General features: G+C 41.8%; 3 protein-coding genes across 3 annotated transcripts; 1 reads left to right on the top strand and 2 right to left on the bottom strand.

Moving 5' to 3' along the window:
- Nucleotides 1-1,932: 1,932 nt before the first annotated feature.
- slc30a4 (solute carrier family 30 member 4) lies at nucleotides 1,933-9,759 on the bottom strand. Its single transcript, XM_041961560.1, has 8 exons — nucleotides 9,620-9,759; nucleotides 8,755-9,286; nucleotides 7,232-7,378; nucleotides 5,432-5,585; nucleotides 5,002-5,212; nucleotides 4,713-4,818; nucleotides 4,486-4,620; nucleotides 1,933-3,123 (listed from the first exon to the last, which is right to left on the bottom strand). The coding sequence occupies exons 2-8, from the start codon at nucleotides 9,149-9,151 to the stop codon at nucleotides 2,969-2,971; spliced, it is 1,305 nt and encodes a 434-aa protein (XP_041817494.1). The 5' UTR covers nucleotides 9,152-9,286; nucleotides 9,620-9,759; the 3' UTR covers nucleotides 1,933-2,968.
- A 3-nt stretch (nucleotides 9,760-9,762) lies between these two features.
- Nucleotides 9,763-14,750, top strand: bloc1s6 (biogenesis of lysosomal organelles complex-1, subunit 6, pallidin). The gene is made up of 6 exons (XM_041961678.1): nucleotides 9,763-9,899; nucleotides 10,138-10,238; nucleotides 12,131-12,290; nucleotides 12,814-12,901; nucleotides 13,008-13,094; nucleotides 13,247-14,750. The coding sequence occupies exons 2-6, from the start codon at nucleotides 10,175-10,177 to the stop codon at nucleotides 13,364-13,366; spliced, it is 519 nt and encodes a 172-aa protein (XP_041817612.1). The 5' UTR covers nucleotides 9,763-9,899; nucleotides 10,138-10,174; the 3' UTR covers nucleotides 13,367-14,750.
- A 7,756-nt stretch (nucleotides 14,751-22,506) lies between these two features.
- mibp2 (muscle-specific beta 1 integrin binding protein 2) lies at nucleotides 22,507-25,098 on the bottom strand. The gene is made up of 8 exons (XM_041933383.1): nucleotides 24,835-25,098; nucleotides 24,145-24,235; nucleotides 23,865-23,913; nucleotides 23,449-23,638; nucleotides 23,277-23,348; nucleotides 23,079-23,185; nucleotides 22,867-22,961; nucleotides 22,507-22,779 (listed from the first exon to the last, which is right to left on the bottom strand). Exons 1-7 carry the CDS (start codon nucleotides 24,858-24,860, stop codon nucleotides 22,876-22,878), a joined length of 621 nt encoding a protein of 206 aa, XP_041789317.1. The 5' UTR covers nucleotides 24,861-25,098; the 3' UTR covers nucleotides 22,507-22,779; nucleotides 22,867-22,875.
- Nucleotides 25,099-27,008: the final 1,910 nt, after the last annotated feature.

Here is a 27,008-nt window from a genome sequence, read left to right as displayed (position 1 = left end):
CATTGTGGTCCTCTGGCAAGGTGAGATTGTTTTGCCAGCTCTTGTTTTCCCTTTCGTTCTTTAACCTCCACATTTTATTTAAAAGACACAGTCAGTATTTGTTTGAATGTTGTTTGCAGACAAGAAGACGGTGAGATGTTGCCAGCTAGGACAGCAGTAAAGTAATTACTGCAGTCGGAGCAATGGGCAAATGCACTCATCTGCTTAGTTTATGGCTGCGTGGGCATTCAGCGCTCCCATTGTGTTTTATAATCAGAGACAATCCTTTTAACATCCATCTCATATCTCAGGAGAGCGAAAACATCAGAAAGCCCTCCCTACAGCGTCTGAACATGGCACTGTCTGCATGCACAGCCTACTGGACTGCTGGCTGAAAGGACTTGTCATGAATTATTAGACAGTAACCGAGGGCTGTGAAGGGAGAGAGAGATCATTTCCTCACTGAGCTGCTCTTTTATCAGGAAACATTTTCCTATTTGGTTTCACTTACATGCATGCTGGGTTGTACAGAACATGGACGCATTCTGTATATCAGCACAGATGCGTCAACATAACCTTACTTGACTGTTAGGATTCCCTCCAGTATGTTTTTCTCTTATTTTAGATGCCATGTAAATGCTTCACAGTCACATTTCATAGCTTTAGAAAATGTAACCAGGAGGTACTATTGATGAGCACTGACTGTTGGTGGCTGGAGGGCATTTTCAGTGCTCTTGTATCATGTAATCAAATATTCTGTAAGTGCAGAGAGGTGCACACAGTCAGAACTTGATTTCACGTAATCGAGCTGTGTGTAGCTGAATGGTTATTTAGGGAAACAATGGCAGAAGAGGAAGTGTGTGTGTGTGTGTGTAGTTGGAATTGTGTACGTGACTGGGTCACAGACATCATGACACCACAGACCATGTGACCAGCAAGTTATTGCTCACACAAAGCATGTAAGGTGATAGATGGAATTCCCCATGTGTTATCAGTGCTACAGTTCACTACTATAACTATAATTACAAAAACACGTTGAGAAAGTGAAGTCTTGACCTGTGACTTCTGTGACTGTCAGAAAATAAGTCTTTAACGTAGTTAAGGTAGTGTTTCGGACTCTGACGACTCAGATGGATCATTACTGTAGTTTATGGGGCTTGAAAGTACAGCAGCGTCATGTAGGTGCTGTAAAGTTCTGGCTCTGCTGTAATACAAACAGAGGAGTTGCCTGCCTTCGGTTCAGTGGCTTTTTGTTCACGCAGCTGTTGCCTGGAAACTGAGACACTCCCAACTCACTTATGTTGTCGATGATAAACCCTTGATATGTCTATATTCTGAATATTAGCCTTGTTTTGTGTGTGTAACCACAAGTAGTTAATGTTTCAATTATGAGGTGAATACATGCAGGAGGCTCCATTACAGAATTATTCTTAGTCTTTAGTATTTTTACCAATTTAACACTAATCAGACTCATCAGCTCTGACATGTTAAAGGACAATTGCGATATATTTATAGCCTTATATTTATGTACTTCAGTATTCATACTGCATAAAACATTTGTCTCCCAAATGCTTTATTCAACCCCAAAAACTTTTTTTTTTTGGAAAGAAATGTGTTTTACATGTATTCTTGTTCAGCCAATGTGTGCACCATCATTTAAGGGGTTAAAGGTGGTAAATAAGGAAGTGTAACACAAACTCTATATATGCATGTTGTCTTACCAAAAGGATCCTGCCATGAAAATAATTTCTCAGCTACTGTAGAAGTGTGCCACCTAGTGTTTAAAAGTGACGGCAACCAGCACACCATAGTAAGTTGTTTGTACTTATTGTTTTTTTTAAACTCACAAATGATTAACACATATGTGGACTAAGATCTGTCAAATATCTACAACAGTGAGAAACAGTGGAGACACGTGAAGCTGTCCAGAAAAATGAGATACTGAGAGACACAAAGGATTAAATACTTTATTATAAACAAAAACAGTGATCCAGTTCCTGATTTTTCCTCATGATTAATATCAGAGATGTGAACAGGTTTACCATAAACACCCCCACAAGCTCTCAACACTTGAAGAGAAAACACTATTAACACTATTATTGGCAAATTTCAACTCATCCCTCTGTACCTGAAAAATCACAGCAACTGTGAAATACTGTAGATTTCTCAAACCCGTCTGCATTATCATACTGCCAGTTCATACGAAATTAGCTCAGTATAGAGTGTAAGGCTGAAATCATACTGAAGTCGGCATTTATCCTCAAAGTCAATCACACTTTGATTGTCAGTAGCCTGCTCGCCACAATTAATTACGTGAAATGCTAGAACAAAACGTCAAGTGTTAAAAGTGTAGGTACTTTAAGTGTTGGTCACTACAGCCAATATAAACTGCTTTAACAATATCTAAGGTTGCTGTCTTTTTAAAAATCTGCCTCACAACAGACTTTGGCTGAAGAATATTAATCATTAAGTGCATTTGATGAGATGTAATGTCTAAAGGGACATGATGATAAAGGTTTTTTGCCTTACTTATGCCAGTGGTAAGGAATACAGCTTATACGCACTGTGACGACAGTTTTTATCAAATGACATGAGGTACGTTTTCATTTGCTGACATCCTCAGTAAAATAAAAAAAATCTTAGTATACAGTCCTCACATCTAGTTAACAAAAAGTGAATTTTACATCTGATGACAAAACATCAGTCGTGATAAATCAAACAGCCAAAATACAAAAAAAAGTTAACTGTTGCAATAGGCTTGAATGGTGAATTAGGAGCAAGTTTTTAAGAGCACAAGGTCCCTGGAGGCTGTAGTGATCCTTTCATTAGAAATGTGCATCTGCTGTTGTTCCACTGACTGGCCTTTGGCACCAGTCTCTTTCCATGCAAAACATATACGGCTGCTCCTGCTCTGGCACTGAGGCGGACATCCAGGCCCTGTATCCTCTGCTGTCTGGCTCCATGAAATGCACTGAGCGTGAGTCTCTCTTTAGGCGCTGGGCTGTTGGCAGTGTGCACAACTGTGCACAGGCCTCTGCCTGTGAGTCTGCACCTGCACTGTGCACCTGGTGAGACCGTAGGTGTGAAGCAGCAGGTGGCGGGCCTTCGCCTGGACGTCCTCCCAGTTGTTAGCACTAGAGGGCGCTGTGAACACAGACATGCATGTGAATGGAAACGAAACCACTTACAGAATATCCCAATAGACCCTTCCCCAAACTTTTTGACAAGCCATCGAAGGAAAAACAGGTATAAATAATGAAATTAGTAAAGAATGAATTCCATTCAGGTTTCATCTTACTGACTGGAATAATTCACAAATGTAATGGACTGAGTTATATTTAATGTCATTAGTTACCCGTGTGCTTTCCTGTTATGAAGGTCTACTCCCTTCTACATACTACTCTGTACAGTATATACTGATTTTTCCAGGTGGTAGAAAACAAAGTAATCAACATACATAACCATTTGACATGACATGATCCCAGCACAGATACATGTCAGTCAAACTGCAGTCTCTGCCAATCAAACCTCATAAGGCATCAAAATGCTGGGATGTTTGCCTTAATTCAAAAACTTTGTGAATTACCTTGCAGAGAATAGCGTCCATCAGCAGCACAGTCACACACATCTCAACAAAATCATACACTTTTAATATTTTTATTTTAAATGTTTTTTACTTTGAGTATCTGTTTTGTGACACCTTTTCGGTGCGAGCAGACAACATATTCTGCCTGCTTAGATTTAAATATGTAGAAAGGAATTAGGACTCAGATTTAGACATGAGGTAAGAGGTCATGGTCTTGTGTTTTGCTTCACAAGGCTAATCCCACATGACTATATCAGTGTTTGTTTTTAAATGAACGTGGATGGTGCAAAGAAGAAGGGTGAGAGCCAAGGGAAGAACTGGCTCTCAACTGTCTTAGAGATGAAAGGCAAAAAAATATTCTGTGCTCTGATGATATTAACAATGACATCTTGAGCCACACTGCAAAGTGCTTCATTTGGCAGAAACAAGTCTCATTATATGATCCATCCAACATCATCCCTTCCGTGAAGCCCGAAAGTGGCAGCATCATTAAAACAAAGATTAAACCCAAATACAAGCAAATTCCAGAGCAGACCTCGCCACGGGGGGAATTAAGACCTTCGACAAGCATTTCTGCCCTGACATGTCACTGACATTTAACACACTGCCAAGTCAACACTGGAAAATATCTAAATCAAAGTGGTCAAGCCAAAAGCAGCTACGCCAGAACACTGACAAGTATTCTTCTGAGAATCTATGGAAATTTTGAAGATAGATGTTCCTGGACACTCTCGCCAAAATCCAGACACAACGAGCCAACATATCCAACAACACGTCAAGCTGTAACCACATCCAAATGACAACTGTTGACTTGACTTATTTGAATATTTTTTCAAATTACAGCTCTGCATCAAATTCTGTATCTAAAATATGTATTATTGGGTGTACTGACACATGTATGTATGCATTTAGCTACTCACTGAGCTGGAGATGCACTAGTGCTGCAGTCTTGTCAGCCGTCAGCGCCCAGACATTCAGCTCGTCGACCGATTGGACATCCTCCAGCTTCAGAAGGTCCTCTTTGATTCGCAGAGTGTCCAGATGCCTGGGAACACCTGACACAGCAGGATGAACACAACACCATAATGCAGCTACACCACTCGTAACACTCTGCAACAAGACTCAGGGACCAAGACCAAACACTTACCCTCCAGCACAATGGCGACTGTGTCACGTATGATGCGGAATGTGGTGAAGAGAACCAGAACGGAGAAGATGTAGGTGCAGATGGGGTCTGCCAACTTAAACTCCGGCTTTGAAGTCAGAAAGTTACATCAGGTCAACTTTCTTGAAGCTTAATTAGTTACTAAGTGCATTTGTCGAGCGCCTATTGCACGCTCAAATAATCAAATACTCTAAGAGAGTTAACATTTCCTAAACAATGGTTCTAGGATGTGACAATTAAAAGTAAACAATTCTTTAAAAAGGCAGGGTACCTTGAAGCGGACAATGTAGGCAGCAATGAGCACTCCGACACTCTGGAGGAGGTCTCCCAAAGCGTGGATGAAGGCAGCTCTTACAGCCAGGCTGCCGTGCTGCCGCTGACCGGATCCAGCAGACTGTGAGCTCGAGGCAGCTGCGGGGCCGTGGGAGTGACCGTGGCCGTGAGAGTGGAGGTGTCCACCTTGGTTTAACAAGAAACCCATTCTAAAGACACAGGAAAGCAAAGACAGGGGATTTGTTTCAGTTCAATTTAGATATATTTCGTCCAATTCCTATCATTGTTTAACTGACTTGTAGACGGAAGTCAGTGAGTTTTTATTCATTTATTCAGCAACTAACTGCGTTCAAACATTACACACAGAGAGGACCAGCAACTCAAAGCTGTGAAGTGCATTTTAGACGAAACTTTGAGCTTTCGCTTACATGAGGTTGACAGCCACCCCCACAGCTGCAGTGATGAGCATGACATCCCCATCTATGTCAAAGTCTTGGTGTATTGTCCTCTGAACCGCCTCGTAGAGCAGAACGGCGGTCAGAATGTAGATGAGCGCCACACTGACGACTGCAGATACCACCTCTAGGCCAGGAAATCACAATCAGTTGTATATACAAAGCATATTCATAACAACAAAAATGGAAGCTGGGAGGGAAACTCTGATTTCAACAAATAGGTTAAGACAGGAAGAATGTGCCTACATACTTGGGGAGCTTAGCTAGACAGTATGGGGTAAAAACCGCCCAAAAATTCCAACTGTGAATACTACACAGTACTATGAATATAACAAAATTACTAAGTCTGTTAAAATTTAATCATTACATCCATGCTTTAAGGAGTCACACTTCAAAATTTGCTCAATTACTTGCTTAGCCTTACGCAACATGGAGGTACACCTCAGTCTCTATGCTACGTGCGGTTTGTGATCCAATATGTTTTGTATTACAGTTCCTGCAGGGATCAAGTGAACACACTGTGAGAAATAATCCTGCGAGAAATTATTCCACTTTCATACACTGAAAGAGGCCCTTTGTAACTGTTTTGGAAACTACAACACTCAACAAAGCTTTTTCCTACAGAGACAGAACCAGTTTTGCTCTGACGTGTAGAGACAGGATCATAAAGTTTCGCTATCATTTCCTTTCCTGGATGTTGCCTCCACACAAGGCCCTTTGATTCTTTTCACGCGGCAAGCGGTGATAATTACTACACTCATCAATGCATTTTATATGAGAAAGCTGGTTGCAGGCATTTACTTGTTTACAAACCCTTGTTGGACAGTTGCCATCTTATACCTTATCTTTACCCTGACACATGCTCGAGCCCCTGCAGTAAAGGGTTGATGATTCATGAATCGCAGCCAGTTCTGACACAGCAAAGACTGCTTTAACTGTTAACTGCTGCGGCCTCATGGAATAATCAGCGATGTCATCTAAAAATAAAAACACGTGTACCTCTCTGTAAACTCAGGACTCTTCCCAATACACGTCCTCAGTACCTGGATATGACTTCTTAACTGAGCCAATACCTCGTGTAATGTCTATTATTCTGTTCTGTTAATGACTCTGTCTGCTCCAGTTCTTTAACTTTTCTTTCTTCATTCTTACTGCTCAGCTCTATTCTGTGTAAATAAGGGCTAATTACATGAAACTGGGTTAGTTTTGATTCAGGCAATTGTGTGACAGCCAGCTTTTAACAGGGAAGCTTTGAAGGATCCAACTGCTGTAGAAAAAGGCTAAGCTAAATAAAATAAATGTTCCTTTAAAAAAAAAATACATTTGAGTTGAAGTAACTGGTGGATATCTCCATGAGTAACTGCAGTCATTTGGCAACATCTGTTGTTCAGTTAGGTATCAGGACAGTCAGGTACTAACCAAATACATCTGCAACAAACACCACAGTTACACAGCAAAGGGTAAATTCCACTGGTGGGATCAAGACACACATTGCTGTTGCAGTACAACTGGAATGAGTGTGGGGGTGTAAATCTAACAGTTATTGGCAGAAATTTCAATAATCTGCATCTCTACTTGTAACTGAATCTAAAGCATCCTAACTGGAATCTGACCTGGCTTGAACTGCTGAACACACACTTTCTTCTTTGAAAATGATTCATCTGCATCAAAAAACCACATGCACTCTGCCCAGCTGCCTCACACAAGACAGACGGAGTGGAGAGAAAGGGGTAGTGGAAAGAAGTGCGAAGGCATCTGAAATCAGAGGCTTACCGAGGCGATGCAGTCCGAAGGTGAATCTCTTGGTGGGTGGCTTGGTGGAGAGCCACAGGGCCAGCAGTGAAAACAAAATGCCCAGCACGTCTGCTAGTATGTGCATAGCATCAGTCATGATGGCTAAGCTGTTTGACACATAACCACCTGAAAGTAAAAGACAATTCAAACTATTAAAATTACATTTACTGAGAACTATCTAAGCTATTTGTGCATGCACAGATGTTGAGATCCAAAACACCAGTTTAGATGGGTGGGGCTTCATGCAGATACACATCAACAGCAAAGTACATGGTTAGATGTGTAGATATGATGTCAGCTGTGGTTGTTCTTTGGAGCCACAGATACAGTATAATTCACTTAGCAAATAATAATTACATTTTTAACACAGTGGCATAAAATAGTATATGATCTAATGGGCCCCTAAGAGCCTGCAACCGTCACAGACTAAGCTAAAACGTAATGAATGAAGCTATGTTCCTGTCACCACTTTTTCATTAGAAAACACAGACTCATGCAGAAAACAAAGGCCCACTATCCTATGTGAAGGAACTGAAACAGAAAATGTGATCAGTAAATAACATTGACATTTCTATTTTTGTGCAGTGGTTTTCTTTTTCACATATTAATTTGTACAGCATAATCTAAAGATCAGTAAAACAACAACAACACTTTGGTACTTTACAACAATAAATCAATAATCTAGGCAATAATTCAGCACAAGGAAGTCAGCCAGACAGGCTTTCTGATTTCCTACACCAGTGGTTGAAATACTGGTTGGACATGTATAATCAATCAGGGGGCTTCCAGCTGCTTTCCATTCAGACTGACAGAAACTGCAGCTACTTTGATCTGGATGTAGAGCTGGGGGATATAGATGGTGGCTTTGATAATGTGGACACCAGCACTGTACAGAATTCAATCCTATACAGAACAGCCGATTCTTTATTTTTAATCTTGTCTGAGTCACATCGGTGATAATTCAGTTATGATCTTTTCTGAGGCAACAGTGCGTGAATGTGTTGTACGGGCCTGCATTACGATATCTCCCTCCACCACAATACTATGTAGGGAAACAGATTGTGATTGGTGGCGCTCAATGCACTGAAAAAGCACATGTGAAACAACAGCCGCTCTCGACAAAGATACAGCATTTCCTGTGTGTAATTGCACCTCCGCTCCATTTTCCCGAAGGTTAATGTTTTATGGTGTTAGAGGAGGTAGTCTTTGTTTCACACTGATCTGCAGCCACTGTGTACGGACCACTGGGAGCATGTGAGAAAATATTCTATTGTTATTTGGATAAACCAACCCTGTACAGGAAGCACGACAGTTAATGTTTTCAACTTATATTACTAAATGAAATGAACAATCGATGCACCCCCCTGTTGATCGTGGTAAAATACTGCCATCTTCCACCTCTCCGTGACAGGTTTTGTGATGGAAACTCACTGAGCAGCAGTGATAAAATACTGTATTGAATAAAAATATGTAGTGTGAGGTTCCATGCTGCACATGCTTACCTATAATTTCACCCGTCATGAAAAGGAAATACAGCAAAGCAGCAATAATGAGCCTCTTCATCACCCTCCTGTGTTTGATATTCTCCCTCTTCTTGGTGCAGTTGTCACAGGGGTCCATGTTTAAGCCCGGGCTGCCCAGGCTGGAAGAGGATTCGAGCAGGGAGTCATCATCGTCCGCCACCACCAGCGTGTTCACGGCCACTCCGTTGGAAGGAGCGCCGGCAGAATAGTCTGACATCTCTCCGGAGACCACCACCTTCAGTTTGTTAAATTTGGGGGCCTCATCCTCCACCAGGTCGTCGGAGAAGTCAAAGGGCGCCGTGTCGCTCAGGTCCCAGTCGCTCCGCTCCCTCCTGAATGCGGACCGTACCTTGTTCAAGAAGTTCCCACCTGACATCTTCAATATTTACGAGGGCAATGTATATCCAGGTATGTTATGTCTATACGTTAACGTTACTGTCTTCTGGGATAATCATTCACATATTTGTGTCGGGCGGGGTTGAAAACTTGCATTTCTTCTCCATTTTAGTGCCTGGGGGAGAGCGACAAAGGAAAGTGATAGCAGAACACTGAGAGCATCGTTTCACGTCCGTCCAGCTCAGCAGTTTCAACAACGCGATCTCAACAGACCTTTTCGTCTCATTATCAAGCTAGGGACTTGATATGTTACATATGCGTCCTTGAAGTCACACACATTCCCAGATGAGCAGATAAACTTTAGTTCAGTAGTCCCCCTAAATAACAGCCTTGGCTAAACAGTAACAAGCTAGCTAGTAAAGGTTAGCTATCTTTTCATGTCAGTTCACGACAGACGAACAACTCTTGTCGTGTGGTAGCTTGTTTAAGAAAAATGAGGCAGACTTACCTTTACATGTGGTTTTCGGTTGAACAAACTTAGTTGCCTTTTAAATTAATGACTGTCATGGTGTCGTAAACATCAGAGTCGGAGCGCTACCTCCGCACTCGGAGGTAACACCAGCAAGTTTGGTTTCCTGCGCAGTCACGTGATGACGCAGAGTCACATGACGTTTTTTCCAGACGCAGCAACAAATCCAAAATCTTGCCGTTGTTCCGCTATCATACTTCTTCGTTGGACAACATAACTCTCCACATTTACAACTACCGGTAAATACGCAGTCAAACAGGTAAGACGGTGTCGACTGAGGTGAAATGTTCAGACTGCGAGTCGCTGACTGTCTTGTTGCTAATGTGTCACGATGTAACTTACACATGAAGAAGCAGCCCAGTATGCTAGCTAGATACTTCCTCGCGTTTAAATGCTCGACGTTGTGATAAGCTAACGTTATGACTCAGATGTTCAACTGATTATTTCCATCAAATGCGACATCCATCTGTCTGATTGCTTGCTGTCTGTCTCTGTAGGTTATAATAGCGGCCTGGGTGAACAGAGTCGCTGCATATGGAGGTAGAGGGGATGGAAGATGAAGGACCTTCATCTCAGAGCGAACTTCCACACAGTGAAGGTATGTGTGCTGATGCTTCACCTGTCTCTGTTGTCCACACCTGTCTGACCACTTTCAGTGTAGATTAATGAATCCAACCCCAGTTTGTGCTTGTCACAGTGCAGCTCATGCATCCTCATTCACTTGTGAGCGACCTTCTAACCTGTGGGGGTCCAAGGAAAGGACCATGAACATCAAAACACTGTTTAGAGTTATAAAGATTAATCATGCACTTTGCTTTACAGATCTATGTAGCTGTCTGTGCTGAGTAGGTTGACTGAAAAGTTAAAATAAAAGCAGCAGAGAGTCTTAGATATCCTGACCTTCAGTCCCTACTGTCCCTACCCATGATACAAGTCAAAAACATCTTTGTTTATGCTGTGTTCATGTCATATGTCACAGAGGTATTGTAATTACCAGTTCCTGACTTGTAAATAGCATTCATCCAAGCCATGATTATGACTTAGGAGTGTTTTCAAACATGGATCCCTCACATGACCCAAGTGTTGTTTTCAATCGTTATGGCACAGTTTTTCTTTACCGCTAACACATCCAACTCTGCAACCATTCAGCCGGCTTGAGTCGTCTCATGACATGAACGTGGGACTCTGTCTCATCCCCACCATCTCTACCACATGACGTGAAAGTGGCATTAGACCCTCCCCCCTGACATATAAACATGTTTATATGTCACAAACACACCTGTTTGCTCTGGCTGAGTAGTACTCATGGTGAGTAAACTCACCTTTTATGAGTCAAGTGAGCAGAGTGCCTTGTTAACATTTATACTGAGACAGAACAGACAATGAACAAGTCACAGGCTCAGTCAAAGCAGTCATAGACAGGTAGCGGAGGTTTAGTGAGAACAGCCAGGAAATAATAGAGAGATATAAATGTTCAGATTTTTAGGAGACATTAAAGATGATTTCATGAGGTTGCTGCACTGTAGAAGGAGTCTTTTCTCCATCATTTCTGGTTCTGAATTCCTGAAGCATCAAGCAGTGACAGCAGCAGGTCAGACCAGAGAGCAGCAAAAAATGAGATGTAAGTTTAGATGAGATATAAGATTTTCCAAGTCACTGAATCAGGCAGTTCAACATTCTGCAAGAATCACATTACAGGTCACAATTTCTATTATTGCACGATTAAAATAAAATACAAATTAAATAAAATATGGGATGGACTGCACAATGTCTTCGGTAGCTTTCAGCAACAGAACAATGCAGTCTTTTTTTCTACTTTTTATTTGTATTTTCAGAATACAAGCACAACAAAACACAACAAAACATGGTCAAACGACAAAAAGAATGGGGGGCACTCTCATTTTGATATAAATCCAAATTATTACGTGTCTTATGATGAATAATCCATCATCCTTTTTTGGAAGTCAATCCATTTTTCCCAGCGCTGATGATAAGACTTTGCTTTGTTTCTTAAGTAGTGAGTCAGCTTTTCCATAGAAAGAATCTCCTCTACTAATTCCAACCAGTTTGTTAGTGTAGGGGGGTCGCTTTTCAGCCAGTTCCTGGTGATCGTCTTCTTGCTCGCCAATATCAGAATTTTAAACAAGTAGACATCCTTCGTATGAATAATACCTTCCGGGATCAAGCCTAAATACACTATCCGTGGGTCTTTAGGAATCTTACAACCAAAGATCTCATCAACAGTCTGCGTAACTTTGTCCCAAAAAGGTCGTATCCTTGTACAGAGCCAAAGATATGTGAATGGTTAGAACAATGCAGTCTTACGTCTCCAGTGTCAGACTAGACGAGGTGAAAGGGAGCCTGTATGAGAGATAAGTTTGTGAAGGTAAAATTCCCGACAGAAAAGGCCAATCATTGGTTAATTTATTGAAGGTACTTTGGTGATACAGCACTAAATGCTTCATGCATGTTTTCTTGAATATGTGACAGATCTCCAGTTGGCACAGCAGGAATCAGTGCGTGTGGAGAGCTCAGCCCCTGTAGAGAATGTGTTTGTGGATAGGAAAGCAGTGGACAAACTCACGGAGGGTTTACTCTCTCACTACCTGCCAGACCTACAGAACTCTAAACGAGCCCTCCAAGAGCTCACGTGAGTATTTCCCTGCTCATTGATTCATGATTGTGAATTGTCTTTTGATTTGTCTTTTAAATGTTGAGGATGATTGGAAAGGAAGCAGCGATGAACCAGTCCTTAAAAAGCTAAAAAGAAAATCAAAAGGTATGCAAAGCATCTTTAGAAACAAGCCGTCTTTGCCTGCACAGCAGTCAGTAACGTGATTCCCCCGCAGACATGCTGACAGACACAGACACCAGTATGCAGGAAGCAAAGTGGTGGTGTGGGGTAAGCATGCATCAAGCAGAACCGGATGGATGGGTTGACCGGTGGCTTTAATGCTGGTAGTGCTGAGTGCACTCAGCCATGTAAAACAACCTCAGCTGTCTTTCCTCTGTGGGACACTTTTAAACATCCTGCCATTGTCTGAATGAGTAACATACATATACATTTTTTCTCTCTGTTGACTTGAATATTTCATAGATGTCCTTTAAACACGAGTCATGTTTTGGTGGGAACGTGCACTTGATGACATTTGTTTCTCTTTTGTCTCAACCAGGCAAAATCAGCTGATACTGTTAGACACTCTGGACCAAGAAGTCACCAAGTTCAGAGAATGTAATACCTTACTGGACCTCAATTCACTGGTGTGTTTGGTCTAAAGTATCATCTCATTTGTACTCATGTTGCTCTTGTTTGTTCTCTCTACACCGGCCGGCAGGAAAGACTTCTCATCCAGTTTGTTGTCTTTAGTTTACAGAGGCGAAGGTTTACCACAATAAACTGGTGAACATAAGGAAAGAGATGATTCTGCTCCACGAAAAGACAACTAAACTAAAGGTATCTCTAATCTCAGTCAGATTTAACATGGGTGTTTTGCTAATATTATTGTAGCTGGCGCCACGCTCAAAGATAAGGAGCAAATATTGGTGGATGGATGCAGATGAAACGCTGCATACATCGGGTAAATGTTGACTGTTGTTTCCTCCCAGAAAAGAGCTTTGAAGCTGCAGCAGCAGAAGCAGAAGGAGGCGCTGGAGAAGGAGCAGCAACGTGAGAAGGAGCTCGAGCGAGAGAGGCAGCTTATTGCCAAACCTGCTAAAAGAACGTAGGATCCCCATCCCCAAGTACGTCTGCTGTGTTACTGGAAAATACAGGTGGTTTTGCATGTTTTAGCCTATTTATAACATATCAGCTATATGTTAAATTACCGCTGAACATTTTCCAAAGTATTTCAGTTTTTTGGGGGTGTTTTTGCCTTTATATGACAAAATACTGTAGAGAATCAAAGAGAGAGCAGACTGGGAAGATGAGATGCAGTTAGGTTTTTCATATCCTAGACCACAAGGGCCCCAACGCCCCAGTATTATCAGCTCTTTAAATGCCTTTCCCTGCTGTCCAGGTATCATGATCAATCCACCAGGCTGAATATTAACATCTACTTTTATTATTGTCCATTTTAAATGATCGTTGCATGGTGATGCAGTTGACGGTGCTCATTGATGTGACAGATTTGCTTTGAGTTATTGCACAATATCACAGTTCAGGCAATAAAAGTATTTTTTCTTTACAGCTTTATTGCCTGCATCAAGCAGGTTTCATGTCTCAGCAGGTTTTTAAAGGACAGAACTGTGGCGCTTGAGTCCAGGTTTCTAGCTATTGAAACAGTTTTGAGGCACTTCTGCATTCACATGTGCAACTGGCTTTAAATAAATTCTTAGTTTGTCTTTGTTTCCAACAGTATTCTAGAAAACACTGTAAATGTCTTATATGTTTTTTCTTAACTTGAATGACGGCACCCATCTTTATACCTGCACTACAGTAGGAAGCGAGCAAGAATTTTAACATTTGAAAGTGTGAGACAGTCGTTATTGAGAGGAAATGGAAAAACTGTCTGTCTGCAATGTGAGAAAAATCCATTCAAAAATGCTTTGGAAAATGGTTCACATCAGTAAATAGTGTTCGTGATTCTTTGGCCAAAACTTGCAAAAACCCTGGTATGATCCCTTATGTCTGACATTGCCAAGATGACCACAAACCAAAGACAAGGACTAAATCATCAAATGCTGGTACTTCCCACTATCAAGCTCTGATGACACACAAACTCGAGCACTTCCCACAGAGAGCAGCGAATTACTCAGAGACACTTCTGCAGCCATGAGACAATGACCAGGAGGAGAATCAGTGTGTGTGCAGTCTTGTGTTTAAGATAAGGTGTAAATATACGTTGTTGCTGGGCTTTGTGACTTGTTAGTGTTGAATGTTCTGAAAAAGGAATGTCGTTTAAAATCAAACAGAGGTCTGCGCTAAATTTAACTTTGACTGCATTTCCGGGGTTCGGATAATATGAGAACGGACAATAATATGTACCAAACTTTGCCCAGATCACACACAGCATCTGTAAATGTGTTTAAACAGACCTTTCAGAAGGCTTCTATGCACTACTTACGCCTGGAACTCTGTTTGTACAATTAATAATAAAAGCAGCACAAACTGGTTTGGGGTGATGTGATTTATGTATTTAATTTTTATGGCTCTACCAAAGCATCTTCTAAGCTGTGCACCCCAGTATGTGTGAGTTTTGGTACTCGCTGTGGTGCTGTTGGTCACGGGTGCACACATATGAATTTTAATGCATGTCGATGCATGTGGGCTGAACTCACTCTTTTCAGGACCACATGCACAATAAGTAACTGTATGAGGTGCAGTAAGCGTCCCAGTCCACCAGGTGTCAGCAGAGACCAGAAGTCATCTCACCAGAGCTCTGTGCTGCATGGAAGGCCAGACTTCTGCAGGTGTTTGTTTTTTTTGCTTCAGCATTTCTGCACCAGCTGGCATAACTGATTTGCACCACCTGCAATCAGAAAGGAATATCTCATTAGTGAGTTCACCACATGTAATCTGTGTTTTAATAAAAACCTGCAGACTCTATGTCTTCCAAGCATTGCACACAATTCAACACTTCAGATGTAAACTAGTGCTTCACAATGCCCGTTCTCTGCTTGTTTTTAATGACATCCACCTAATCGTGGGCGGATTACCTGATCACCTCGGATGCCAGGTGAATGTAGTTAATTGCAATTAACCAGCAGGTAGAATGAAGCATCAGGGCTGATCTTGGGTTGATTCTTGATTCTTACCCTCCTTGTTTCCCGATTCAGCTCTTTCCCCCATAAACCTTAAATTGTCACTGTCTTGGTAAACACTAGGCAGTTGTTTTCACCAAACATTGTCTCTTTTCACACACATTTTATACACCATTGTCATGTACCCACCATACAAACAGGAGTTTGTTGACAGAAAAGTAGGTTACATTCCTCTCCATCCCAACACAAGCATGTGTCTGTTCCAGCCCCGGACAATTCACATAAAACTCTAATTTTATACTTACTACTACAGCAGGAAACTCAGTCAAAACCAACATGGCTTGGCCCACCCCCGCCTCGTCCGTCTTAGAGCGGAAACTGCACCACAGTGTGGCCATGGAGGGGGTCCAGACTCATGGAGAGGGGCAACCTGATCCCACACTGATGAAAGTGAGGCAATGCAGTGGAAGCCACATTTTGAATATAGTTTTCAGTACCTTGACTTTGGGTTTTGTTTGACATTTTTTCTGAGTAGGTCTATATACGGTGGCTCCATATATGATGCCTTTTTAAACACTAAGTGTTGTTATTTTTTCATTTTTCTGAAACTGGGTCAGTGTGATGCGTAAAAAAGGAAAGAAGTTCTGCTCAAGCCTGTCATATACACAACTTCAGCAGGGGCTCATTGGAGGCAAAGATACTCCTAAAAACAAAAAGAGATCTGTAGCTAATATTATTATTCAATCAGTTATGAATATGGTCCTTTTTATGTATTTTACTTACCAGGAACAAGCATCCTGTTTTATTGCTGTATTTTGGTGATTTCAATGTATGAATGAAGGGTGGCAGCAAATAAAGTTCAGAGAAAGAAAGACTTTTAGAGGCCCGTTGATCTCTAACCATTAGAGGAGAAAATACAAAATAATATTCTTTAAATAACAGTGTTCACATAATCATGAATCATTCTAATATTTGACTAAAAAATCTTCACTTTCTCGCTTTTTCCTGAACTTTCAATCACATCTCAAGGTTCTCTGTTTATTATTATTATTCTTTTTCTTCATTAAAATCACAAATTTTCTTTTCCCTCAGGCATGATCGTATTTTACCAACTGGCTCTCTCACAGGATCTGCTCTTAATTAGCTAATTGGTTGATTGAATAGGGCTGTGTTTTTCCAGGAGGAGGGGGTGTTAGAGGCCTCAGAGGTAGACAGCTCAGAGAAGCAGCGGTTTCCGAGGCTGGGCCCTATCCTGCAAGACTTTGGTTTTAGCTTGTGTCTGCTTTTAGAAACTTGGCCGTCGGGGAAAACACAAACCCCCCTTTGCCAAAGCCACAAGCGAGTCACAGACATGGAGCAGCAGCAGCAGATGATGATGCTGTATAGCGGACGGCCTTCCTGTCTTAGTAAACAGTGATTCAGACGGGTGAGGAGTGGGAGGCTGTGGTCTGCTCCAGACTGGCAACACCAGGCCTCTCCCAGACCCACCATAACAGGATATGGTCCTCGGGCCCACACTGAGGATGGCTGCATTATGTTATTATTTCCCTTAGGTTTTACCGTTTGGTTGGTGTGGCAGTATTCATGCACACTGCGTACCATGTGAAGAGCTGGACTGAAGGTTCTGGAAAACATCTCTCTTTGTGGTGTTTTTGACCAAAGTGACAGTGAATGAGGTTACTTTCCCTTCTCAACCAGGTCTTATATAACTCTACATACGCATGTCTGGATAAGTGGGCACGGAGAACATTAGCAATTAGGTTTCTGTGACTCAACAGATGGTAAAGAGTAGATATTTAAGCATAACAGCGGTTACTATGTAACCACCGCATCTTTCCAAAACAAGATTTTTTAATTTTAGATTTGTTTAAATCGTGTACGTTGATGGGAAGGAACTAAATGTATTAACCCAAGGGCAGTTTTGAGTTATTTTTAGAGCGTTCACAGTGTTTTTATTATTACTCCACATCATTAATTTGACTCCCTGTTCCTCCAGCTCTCTGTGTATTGTGCACAGTGTATTCTATGAGCACGGCCCTCTGTCCAAAACGATTTCTACAGATCATTTACTTACTGTAAGTAAAAGATACACCAATGTAAATACATCAGTGTAACAATGTAAACATAGTCCATTGCAAGTAAAAGTGCCGTATTCAGAATTTTCCGTCAGTAAAAGTACTTGTTCTGCAGAGAAATGGCCCCTTTGACTGATTGGTTATCATCTATTGCATTATTCAGTTATTCATGCTGATCAGTGTACAGGTTTAGTGATGTAGCCGGTCATGGTGGAGCAAGTACTTTATATACTGTTAGGTATTTTTACTGCAGTGGTTCCCAGGGGTCAGCCCCCCTCTGATGGGTGATAAATCAGAGGGTTCATGAGATGATCAGTCAGAGAGGAAAGACGATAAAGCTCTGCTAGACAAGTTTTTTTTAGGACGTTTGTCTGTGATATGCTTCCTTGAGCCTCAAACAGGTATTTGTTATTTAACGTCTCTTTAGTGAAACCACAAACATCTCGAGGCATCTGAAATATGTTGAGGGGCCCCAGCTAGACACTGCTTTACTGTAAGGTTCCCCAACGGTCGACTCATTAATGATATATTGCACTTTATGAGATTATCATGTTGTTTTGTGTCTTACTATACACCAGTTGTCAAACAATTGTAGTGGAGTAAAAAGTGCAGTATTTCACTCTGAAATGCAGAAGTGTAGAAGAAAGAAGTAGCAGAACATGGAAATACTCAAAATTCTCCCTTAAAGCAGCACAAACTGAAATAATAAAGGTTTTGAAATTAGATTTTGATGCAGGGGCCACCATCAAGAAGGGCCTCAAGACTCAAGTTTGTTCACTGTGCTTTTGGTGATTTATTTGACAAATGCAACAGGTAAAGCAGGACCCACCTTTAAACCCTTATCACAAGACTATCCTTTATTGCGTCATATTCCCAAACACATTTTTCAGTGAAATCAGTACAGACCAGTTGACTTTGTGCTGTCAGGGGCCTCTGGAGTTCTACATTGCTTTTTATATGTTAATGCATCAGTGGTAATGAACCAATCATGACATATGGCCCTTGTAAACACTTTGAAAGGGGCCATTCTTCAAAACACCTCAGTGCTCCGACCTTATAATGCTTGTGCATCTTTATTTCAGTGCAAACTCTGGCTGCACTCGAGCTTGTAACCCAACATTTTTAACTTGTGGTCTTGCTACTTTTACTGAAGTGAAAGATTTAACTCTAAATACTTCCTCCACCACCTACGTGTTGCAGCAACAGCAGTGAAATGCGTACAATTTAAATGTCTAATGCCATCTATGGATTACAGAGTGTCTTGTTGTGTCTGAACCTGCGGTGTAATTTCTCCCGAGGCCAGCTCCACTCAGCGTAAACACAGACAGAGCGGGTGAACCGCAGAAGGTGAAGAGCTGTCTTCACGTCGGCCCCACAGGTGTGGCATTAGCCCAGCTCAGCTCACTGCCATGTCGGCTTTAGTGGATCAAAACAAGTCCTTACAACAGCCCCAGTCGTCACAAACGGTTTTATGGCACAAATGGCTGGTTTCATGGGCTCCTCTTAGACTGTAGTAAAAAGGAGTAAATATAGAAACAACTCGGAGGCTGAAAAGAGGCTTTGAAGAGCAGCGTAGTTGTGGTGGAGGGAAAGGATGATTTGATTAAATGAATGTGCCCTGTCCTTGTTGTTTTCTTTGGTTGGGTAACACATGAAAACAGGGGCGAGTATGTCAAAGGACGCATTGCAGAGCTGTGAGCGAGACAAAGAAATTGTTTTCAGACAAGCAGCCACAGAGTCACAGTCGCCACTACTGCCAGGACGGTTAGCGGTTGCGTGGCTGAGTCCTGTCTGACCTGTGAGAGGTGGAGATGTGATAATCCAAACCTTAACTGTATGGAGTTAGAGGTCTGAAGGGAGGATTTATGGTGTTGTTTATATGCTCTATTTGAGTCGACCACAGCAGACTGTTGCTTCCCCTGCTTTTTGGATGCGCTGCGGAGAGGTGTGTTAGGAAACAGAGCCGTAGACGGCCGCAGCTCAGACACACTGACAGACAGCGAGGCAGGCAGACACACACTCGCTCACATACACAAACAGGATCCAGTAAGAGCCAGTGCTGCAACCCTTATAGCCCCGTGTGTGGTGGTTGGTGCGGTTTAGAAAACTGCAGGGTTTGTTGTGGTCCAGAGGCAGTCCGGGTGTCAGAAGACCATGTCCTCTATCACCACAATGCTATCCATCCATGAAATATTGTATCTGAGGACAGTGAGTTCATAGTAGCCTAGTTTCTGCAGGCTAGGACCTACTTTACCGAAAGAATGCTGTTTAAGCTTTTTGTGTTTATCTTAATGATGTCAAGCTGTGCATGACTGGCCTATCACATCGCCGTGCATGAGAATGAAAGCCACACTGAGGTTAAGTAGTGCGGAGGTAGAGGTCAGTAAAGCGTATGCAGCCATGCTTTAGTGCAGACCTGAGACTGTCTGGCTTTTTGCTTTAAAGGGCGGCCGTGCCAGCAGCAGTCAAGGTTACATAACTAGACTGACCAGCTTGCGCATGCAGTGAAGTAACACCCATTTTAAAATGAGTTAGATACCCTTTGAGGAAAGTCGCACCATCTCAAAATGATATTTGGCATCAAAGTTAAGCATATTATGAGTCACTGTTAAAATGCTGAGCCGTGCGAGGACGTCAGCACACGGGATTCCTGGTTCTGAGAGCCAAAACTGATGTCTCTGCTTCGACGTTGCAGAAAATGAACACAAAGTGAAACTTTTCTGCCTTGAAAAGTTCGGTCCGAGTTAAAGAATTGCATTATGAACAGAGGCTGAAGCATTTCGGTGTTTGTCCTGCTCAATACTAAAGTCGGCTGCAGGAAATTCCCAAGATGGATAGCATTGTAATAGGATCTCCTACTCGCTATCTCTCTCTCTCGCTTCCTCTCTCCCCCTCAATACATTTGAAAGTACCGGTGGTCTGAACTATTAAAACTCAACCCATGAACTGGAGCTACATCTAACTGAAGCTTGAACGACAGCAAGCAAAGAAAATTCGGCAGCTTATGGCACAAAATGCATTTTATTTAACTTGAGTTTTAGAGCTGATAAGTGAATATATGTTGCATGAAGCTTGTCACAATAAACACAGACCACACTGGAAGAGCTGTGAACATTTACACATACAGTACAGCAGGTATGTTGTTTGTATGTATGTTACAGGACATGAGTGGAGTAAATACTGAGAAGTAACATGCATACTAAAACCTGAAATATAAACTAAATGACTCAAACTGCACTGAAAAACATGCTTTTTAAGACAGATGTCCACCGTCTGCCTGCAAGTCCGAGCTGCTGCTGCAGAGTCGCTCGTGTGTCAGTCATACAGTCTGTGTGGAGAAAGCCATGAGAGCCGCTTTGTGCCCCGCGAACAATACGACACATGCTTTTACAGTTAGACCTCCATTTGACCCGCATGCAGCGTAACATCAACATTCGAGGGTTGTTTTATTCCAAGACAGCACATCCAGCAGTGGAGGAAACAGTGACTGTTGGATGGAAAAAGATTTCAGGCATTAGATCTAAGAACATGATGTAGTTTGTTTTCAAAGTTGAAGAAACGGTACACTTGGATTTTTGTACTGACATGAACACGTTACATTGAAACTGATCTTTTAAGCTGGAACTGCGCTGGACTATACACACGTAGAAGTACAGGGGAAAGGGAAGGGAAGGGGGAAAAAAATGACTTCTCATATGTGGGCCAAGAGGTTTTTTTCATACTTACATATGGCTCTGACCCACTTCCATACATGTCTGTACTGTAGCAACATTACATAACGTGTGCTTTCACAGTAGAGTGAAGAAAGGACAGAGTGAAACCGATTTCACTCCCTCACAGGGGCCTGACACGCCCATGACTCAGTTCCAGACTTCTGTGGACGTTGAATTTAGATTTCATAAGCTGTATTTTTCCACTTCAGGAAAAGAAATGTACCGGCGCACATGCACAATATTAATGCACGGGCCTGACGCATTACTACAGTGTTACAGAACTGCACTAACTGGTGGATTTATTTCAGTTAGAAACTTTCTCTACTTCTGCAAAGATGAAAATGTGTCTTAAGCTTACACACAGATGACACAGCCCGCCTCAATGAATTACACTAACCACATACCGTCTGTGTATACACATAAAACACAGGACTTTACAAATAAATACAAACATGTGTGCCTGCAGTGGTGACACGTTAGGCAGTGTTTGCAACCCTGAAAGTGACCGCAGCTTTATGGAGAGTCTGACCAAACGGTTGAGCTTATTCATTGCAAATGGGGTGAAGCATCTCTTTTAAACGTTGTATGTTTTGTGTGTATGGGCTTAAACCACTGCCCTGAAGTCATTCATTCAAAAGGAAAGATCGTTGTGGGAGTAATGTTGCGCTGTTTACATTTTTTGCACACATGCTCGAAATGATGGTCTGCTTGCATCCAGTGACGCTACTTTCCTGCACAGGAAGTCTGGATAGCTTGGCGTCATTTACAGCAACCAGGTACCCAAACTTCTGCATGCAAGGTTATGAATATAATGCATTTGTGGATTACTTAAAATGCTCACATACATTATGTGCTGTATGTGTTTGAACACCTTGATTCAACATCATGATACATTTTCCAACATAAAAAAAAAGGACCTTATGTATGGAAACCATGGATTTACTTCCACTTATTGACCTGATCTCCATTATTACACAGCTATTGCTCTGTAAAACCAAGTAAAGTGACCTTTGTAGTTGTGTAGTTCTAAGTTTATTCAGAAGGAAACACTTGCAGGGAAATTGCCCATGTGCATCTGAATTTAGATAAGGGTTGCGCTCTAGACCTGAAGTCACGAGGTTCTGACTCGTGATTCCACTTATCACTCACACCAACTGTTGCCTGGGAGCAAGATAGTGAATGCCGTCTGCACACTGTGCCCGACTTAGCAGCTGCCCAGGGCTGTAAGTGTTGAAAAGGGCACTATATTGAAAACTGGCATTTGCCCACATGGACTTCACACAAGCAACAATTTGTAGGCTTCCACTTTGTACTCCCTTCAGTGTAACTGCTGGAGAGAGGAGCTGTGTCTCCTTAAAATAATCACAAGAGTACAGAATTGGCAGGAGGTCATTTATTGACATATGCAACTTAGTCTAACCATCCTCTGAACATATCCATCAACTCTCTTTGGAGTGTAGGCTGTAACAAAGCAATAAATATGGTTGATAAAAAAAAAAATGAATGCCAGCATTTGATGCCGTCAGTTTATCATTTACATTTTCATAAAAATCATAGCAGTCAGCTAAATGAGCTGCCAGGTAGAAACTTAAGGCAAGGCGGTCTTCTGCTTGCAGGCTGAGTATATGCTCCGTTTAGCCGATCGTATGACCTGCAAGAGAGGAAAATTATCAGAAACTCACATTTCAATATGCACGATTTGTAAGAGGACAGTCAGACGTGACGTGTGTGTGTGTACCTTTGTCTATTAAAGAGACTTCTGGATGTTGTTCAGGATGTCGCCGTAGACAAAGTTGAACAGCTGTTCTTTTGACTTGGTTCCATCTAGCTGCACTGTAAACACATACATACATTTAATCAATAGGAGAAACTTCCAGCTTTAAATATGAAAAAAAAATGCAGTTACATAAGTGGCAATAAAAAAAGCAAAAAACAGGCAAATGGACTTACAGACATCAACACCTGATACCTCCATGATGTTCTTGTGTTTCAGGTACATGGGCCAGACGTGGCCATCGAACAGGCCGGGGGGGTCTGGCACCGTGTAGTTCCTAGAGCTGCAGAGAGACACGCAACACAGTTACTTATGGTGATAAGACAGCAGACTAGACTGTAATCGCCACTTAAGAACAGTGTCTGAACACTTACCACCTCCTCTTTTTGCATTCTTCGTATGGGATGGAAATAAAGTAACGTTGGTTCAGCACGTCGATCAAAGGTCTGCAGAGATAGAGGCAAATTAACCTCGAGGCACAGAGGTCCCATTTCACTGACAGCGAGAAATGGCACTAACAGAAGTGCAATGAGCACATGTTCTTACCTGTAGGTATAGAGCAGGAAGCCCTCCACAATGAGGATGTGAGTCTCCTCTTCCTCCTTGTGGTCAGACTTTGGGACGATCTCAGTGTCCAGGGTGTTATTAACGCCATGAGACTTCTCAAACTTCACCGGGTTGTCCAACCATGCATAGATCGTACTCATCATGGCGTCCAAGTCCAGAGCAGTGATGACTGGAGGGCAAAGCATGGAAGGGGAAAAAAAAAAAGAAAAAAAAAAAAAAGAGAGAAGCGTATAGAAAATTGCAAAGAGCAAGTTAGAAAATTTCAGTACTCATGTTTGTCAATGTTGCATGCAGATTACAAATTTAACAAGGTTACAGCAGGAGCACACACACACACAACACGCAAACACACATTCACACACACACAAACCCTTTCATTAAAAACCCAGGCTTACCATCGTACTGCTTAAAGCCATCTTCACCAACTTCAATCTGATCTTGGGGCTGAAACATACATTGATAAGATGTACCCAGGTACATTCCACTAGTGCCACATGGAAGGCTCTGACAGCGTTTTTACACACTAGCTCAAACTGCATCAAGTAACACAGGCAGCAAAAGCGTTAACACGCCACTGACTTGTGTCACCCAGAGCAAGCCCTTTGGTTAACTACATCCAAAATTCAAAAAAAAAAAAAAGAAAAAAAAGAGGACATATGTGTGCATGTGGCTCACCTTGAAGAAGTCATCCTGATGAACCACACAACAGTTGGGCAGGTTCTTGATCAGTCTGTTGGTGAGGGTGGTTTTCCCTCCGTTGGTTACGCTGTGGGGAACAAAGCAATAAATGCAATGAATGGTGGATGATGCAACACAGGCAGAGAGTTGTAAGGCTGAATGATTAATGACTGGACCCTCACTTCAAATACTGTGTCTGGACCATCCGTTTGATCGTGAGGTCACACATTTAACATTTCATGTTTTCCATATTGGTAAATTAAATATATGGCATTGTCCATGACATCTGACTGTCACTGATTTAAAGTTCTAAACCATAAGCAACCAAAGTCAGATCAAATATTTACACAAAACTTTGACATTTAATTGATTTTAGGTGTTAATGTCTACATGAAAAAGGGTGGGTCGACTGGGCATATGGCGGGCTTATTTATCTGTATAACAACATGTTTGGAACCGTTAGCTTCGCTCCGTTTATCGATTACCAGAGAGGAGCGTTTACATGCGCATGAACACCGACACATCTGGTTAGTGAGCAGCTTCGACAGCAGCACAACAAAAAAGGAAGCAACAATTTAGCGGATGTCATGACCGCCCTCCCCACGTGTGCCGGGCTTTTAGGGCCTAGCGGCTCCGCTAGCAAGCTAGCTTAGCTTAGCTCCCAGCCATTCATCCGTAGGAACTCACCCGCCGATGCCGATGATGTACTTCATGTTTTCGGATGGTCAAAGCTCGTAAAAAAAAGTCGCCGAGAGTTCAAAACGTCAATAAACCGGTTCAGGATCAGTGATCGGACGAGAAGAAAGCTTAAAAAGAGAAGGTTGCAGCAGGAAACGTCAACTACTTGATTCCTCCATGGCACTTGAGTTAAGTGAGTAAGGTAAGAGCAGCAGAGACGAGCTGTCACTCGGACACGGTCTTCCACCGAGAGAGGGCCGCTAGCTCACTGTAGCATCTACACATACTGGAGAGAGCGACGTGATTGGCTATTTAAACACCTCGAGCCGCATGGAAAACCCACAACAACCAATCACGAGCGAGTGTTACCGCAGCTGCCATCCCACTTCCTCCCTCCGCTCACCCCGCCTTTTAACCTTAACCCATGATGTAGACTAATTTTAATTTAGAAAGCATTCTTACCTAACACAGATGTTATTTTGTAGTTCCACTGTCTTTTAGAGGCAAATGTTGTAGTTTTTACTCAACATTTATCTTACAGATACAGATCCTTTGCAAAAACATGCATTGTTATAGTTTCAACTATCCAACAGTATATAAAATGAACTCCATATAAATTAAGAACGAGTGAATGCCTCTGTATTAACAATCCAATAATATAATGTATTTTTCACATTTCACAGATCGGCCTTCTTGCCAAAATATAACCTTTTAATCACAAGCTATCATTCTGAAGCACTGGTCATCAAGTATTTCCATTTCGCAATGCAAAACATCCACAAGTTTATAAGAAATGATATATTTCTATAATTTAAATGTCATAGCATTTAGTAGTTATAGTACACCTAAACTTTGATCAAACATATTAAAACACTGCTTACATGAACGTGTAAATCATTTAAGGCTGAGAAAGGGACCACTCTCAATGTTTTATACTTAAAAACATTCTGTTGCAAAAGATCTTTACTTCTACTTTGGGTCCCTTATTTAGTACTTCTGGTATTTTTTAATTGTGTTGGTGACACCACTGGATCTTTGAAAAATGAACTGATGACACAGACTAGATTAGAAAAGACTAGAATAGACTCGAAAACAAAAACAGACTAGATAATTGCAGGTCATTATTGATGGCATTTAACTAACGCAATCTATAAGACGACGAGGCCTCCTTTACTGCCGGGACCTTAACAGACAGCTATAGGACATCTTTGCATTGTGGGCATTGTGCAGATGACCTGTCAGATTTTTTCCCCTTATCAACTTCCTGCGTTGGCCCAGTTCAACAACGCCATCGCTGAGTCACTTATTGAACCACAATACACACCAAAATACACACAATATGGAAGTTAAGGCTGCCAGTGCTGCCACAGAGCACAGGTCATATTAGACTCTGAATCAGAGACGCACAATAAACAAAGGACAATATATCCTTCCACATTGCTGCGGTGTTTACTTCACCAGCCTGCTGCTGACCTCTCTGTTTTGTTTAAAAACGTCTCAACCGACTCCATGACACAGTTTCCTGAGGTTACACCAAAATATTGCTTAAGTTGGGGCTCACACCCTCGAGAACCTCAAATATGAAGAGGAAGTCGCCAAGTGTGGAATTCAGTTCGGCTTGTAATATTTCTATTCATAGTTTGACTCAGTTTCCTTCTGCCAATGTGGAGCCTGAGACTGAGATTTCCTTGATTTTTCAGTCTACAACAATATATTGAAGAAAAGCTCTTATGCTCATATGGTGAATCTGGTGCAGTGTTTCGAGGGCATGAAGCTAAGAAAAGCAGCTTCTCCACTTCCAGTGATACTGTGATTATAGTCTGATACCAGCCAGTTACTTGTCTTCTCATTTGACTACAATGTGATATAAACACATTTAAAATGAGATGTAAGATTCTTGGTACTGAAAGCGTAACATGTAGGCCTAAACATGATTTTCATGCCATTACTGAGTTTAGTGAAGTTGTGATTGTGTGTTGATTTATTTCTTTTCATTTGATCGTGATATTCAGTGTCACTTAATAACACCCTGTATCTTAATAAAGTATTTCAGTTACTTGGCAACCAATAGTTTGCATCTGATTAGCCGTGTCCTTTAAGTTTGATTAGTAGATTAATAATGTGTGATGGTGCCAACAGCTAATAAAATCTCTAGAATATCACAGGACAGTTTTAATGTTGTG

The sequence above is a fragment of the Chelmon rostratus genome, chromosome 1, assembly GCF_017976325.1.
Source record: "Chelmon rostratus isolate fCheRos1 chromosome 1, fCheRos1.pri, whole genome shotgun sequence".
NCBI classification, from domain to species: domain Eukaryota; kingdom Metazoa; phylum Chordata; class Actinopteri; order Chaetodontiformes; family Chaetodontidae; genus Chelmon; species Chelmon rostratus.
Note: the sequence above shows the minus strand (reverse complement) of the source record. Positions and strands in the feature narration are given on the sequence as shown.

Excerpts from the sequence above, each read along its gene's own strand:
- bloc1s6 (XM_041961678.1), top strand. The coding sequence starts at position 10,175 with ATGGAGGTAGAGGGGATGGAAGATGAAGGACCTTCATCTCAGAGCGAA. Across the intron at positions 10,239-12,130 it reads CGAACTTCCACACAGTGAAG|ATCTCCAGTTGGCACAGCAG; the intron begins GTATGTGTGCTG and ends AATATGTGACAG. Across the intron at positions 13,095-13,246 it reads AAAAGACAACTAAACTAAAG|AAAAGAGCTTTGAAGCTGCA; the intron begins GTATCTCTAATC and ends GTTTCCTCCCAG.
- slc30a4 (XM_041961560.1), bottom strand. The coding sequence starts at position 9,151 with ATGTCAGGTGGGAACTTCTTGAACAAGGTACGGTCCGCATTCAGGAGG. Across the intron at positions 5,586-7,231 it reads CTTCGGACTGCATCGCCTCG|AGGTGGTATCTGCAGTCGTC; the intron begins GTAAGCCTCTGA and ends TTCCTGGCCTAG. Across the intron at positions 3,124-4,485 it reads ACTAGTGCATCTCCAGCTCA|CGCCCTCTAGTGCTAACAAC; the intron begins GTGAGTAGCTAA and ends CTGTGTTCACAG.
- mibp2 (XM_041933383.1), bottom strand. The coding sequence starts at position 24,860 with ATGAAGTACATCATCGGCATCGGCGG. Across the intron at positions 24,236-24,834 it reads TACATCATCGGCATCGGCGG|CGTAACCAACGGAGGGAAAA; the intron begins GTGAGTTCCTAC and ends TGTTCCCCACAG. Across the intron at positions 23,349-23,448 it reads TTCCTGCTCTATACCTACAG|ACCTTTGATCGACGTGCTGA; the intron begins GTAAGAACATGT and ends CTATCTCTGCAG.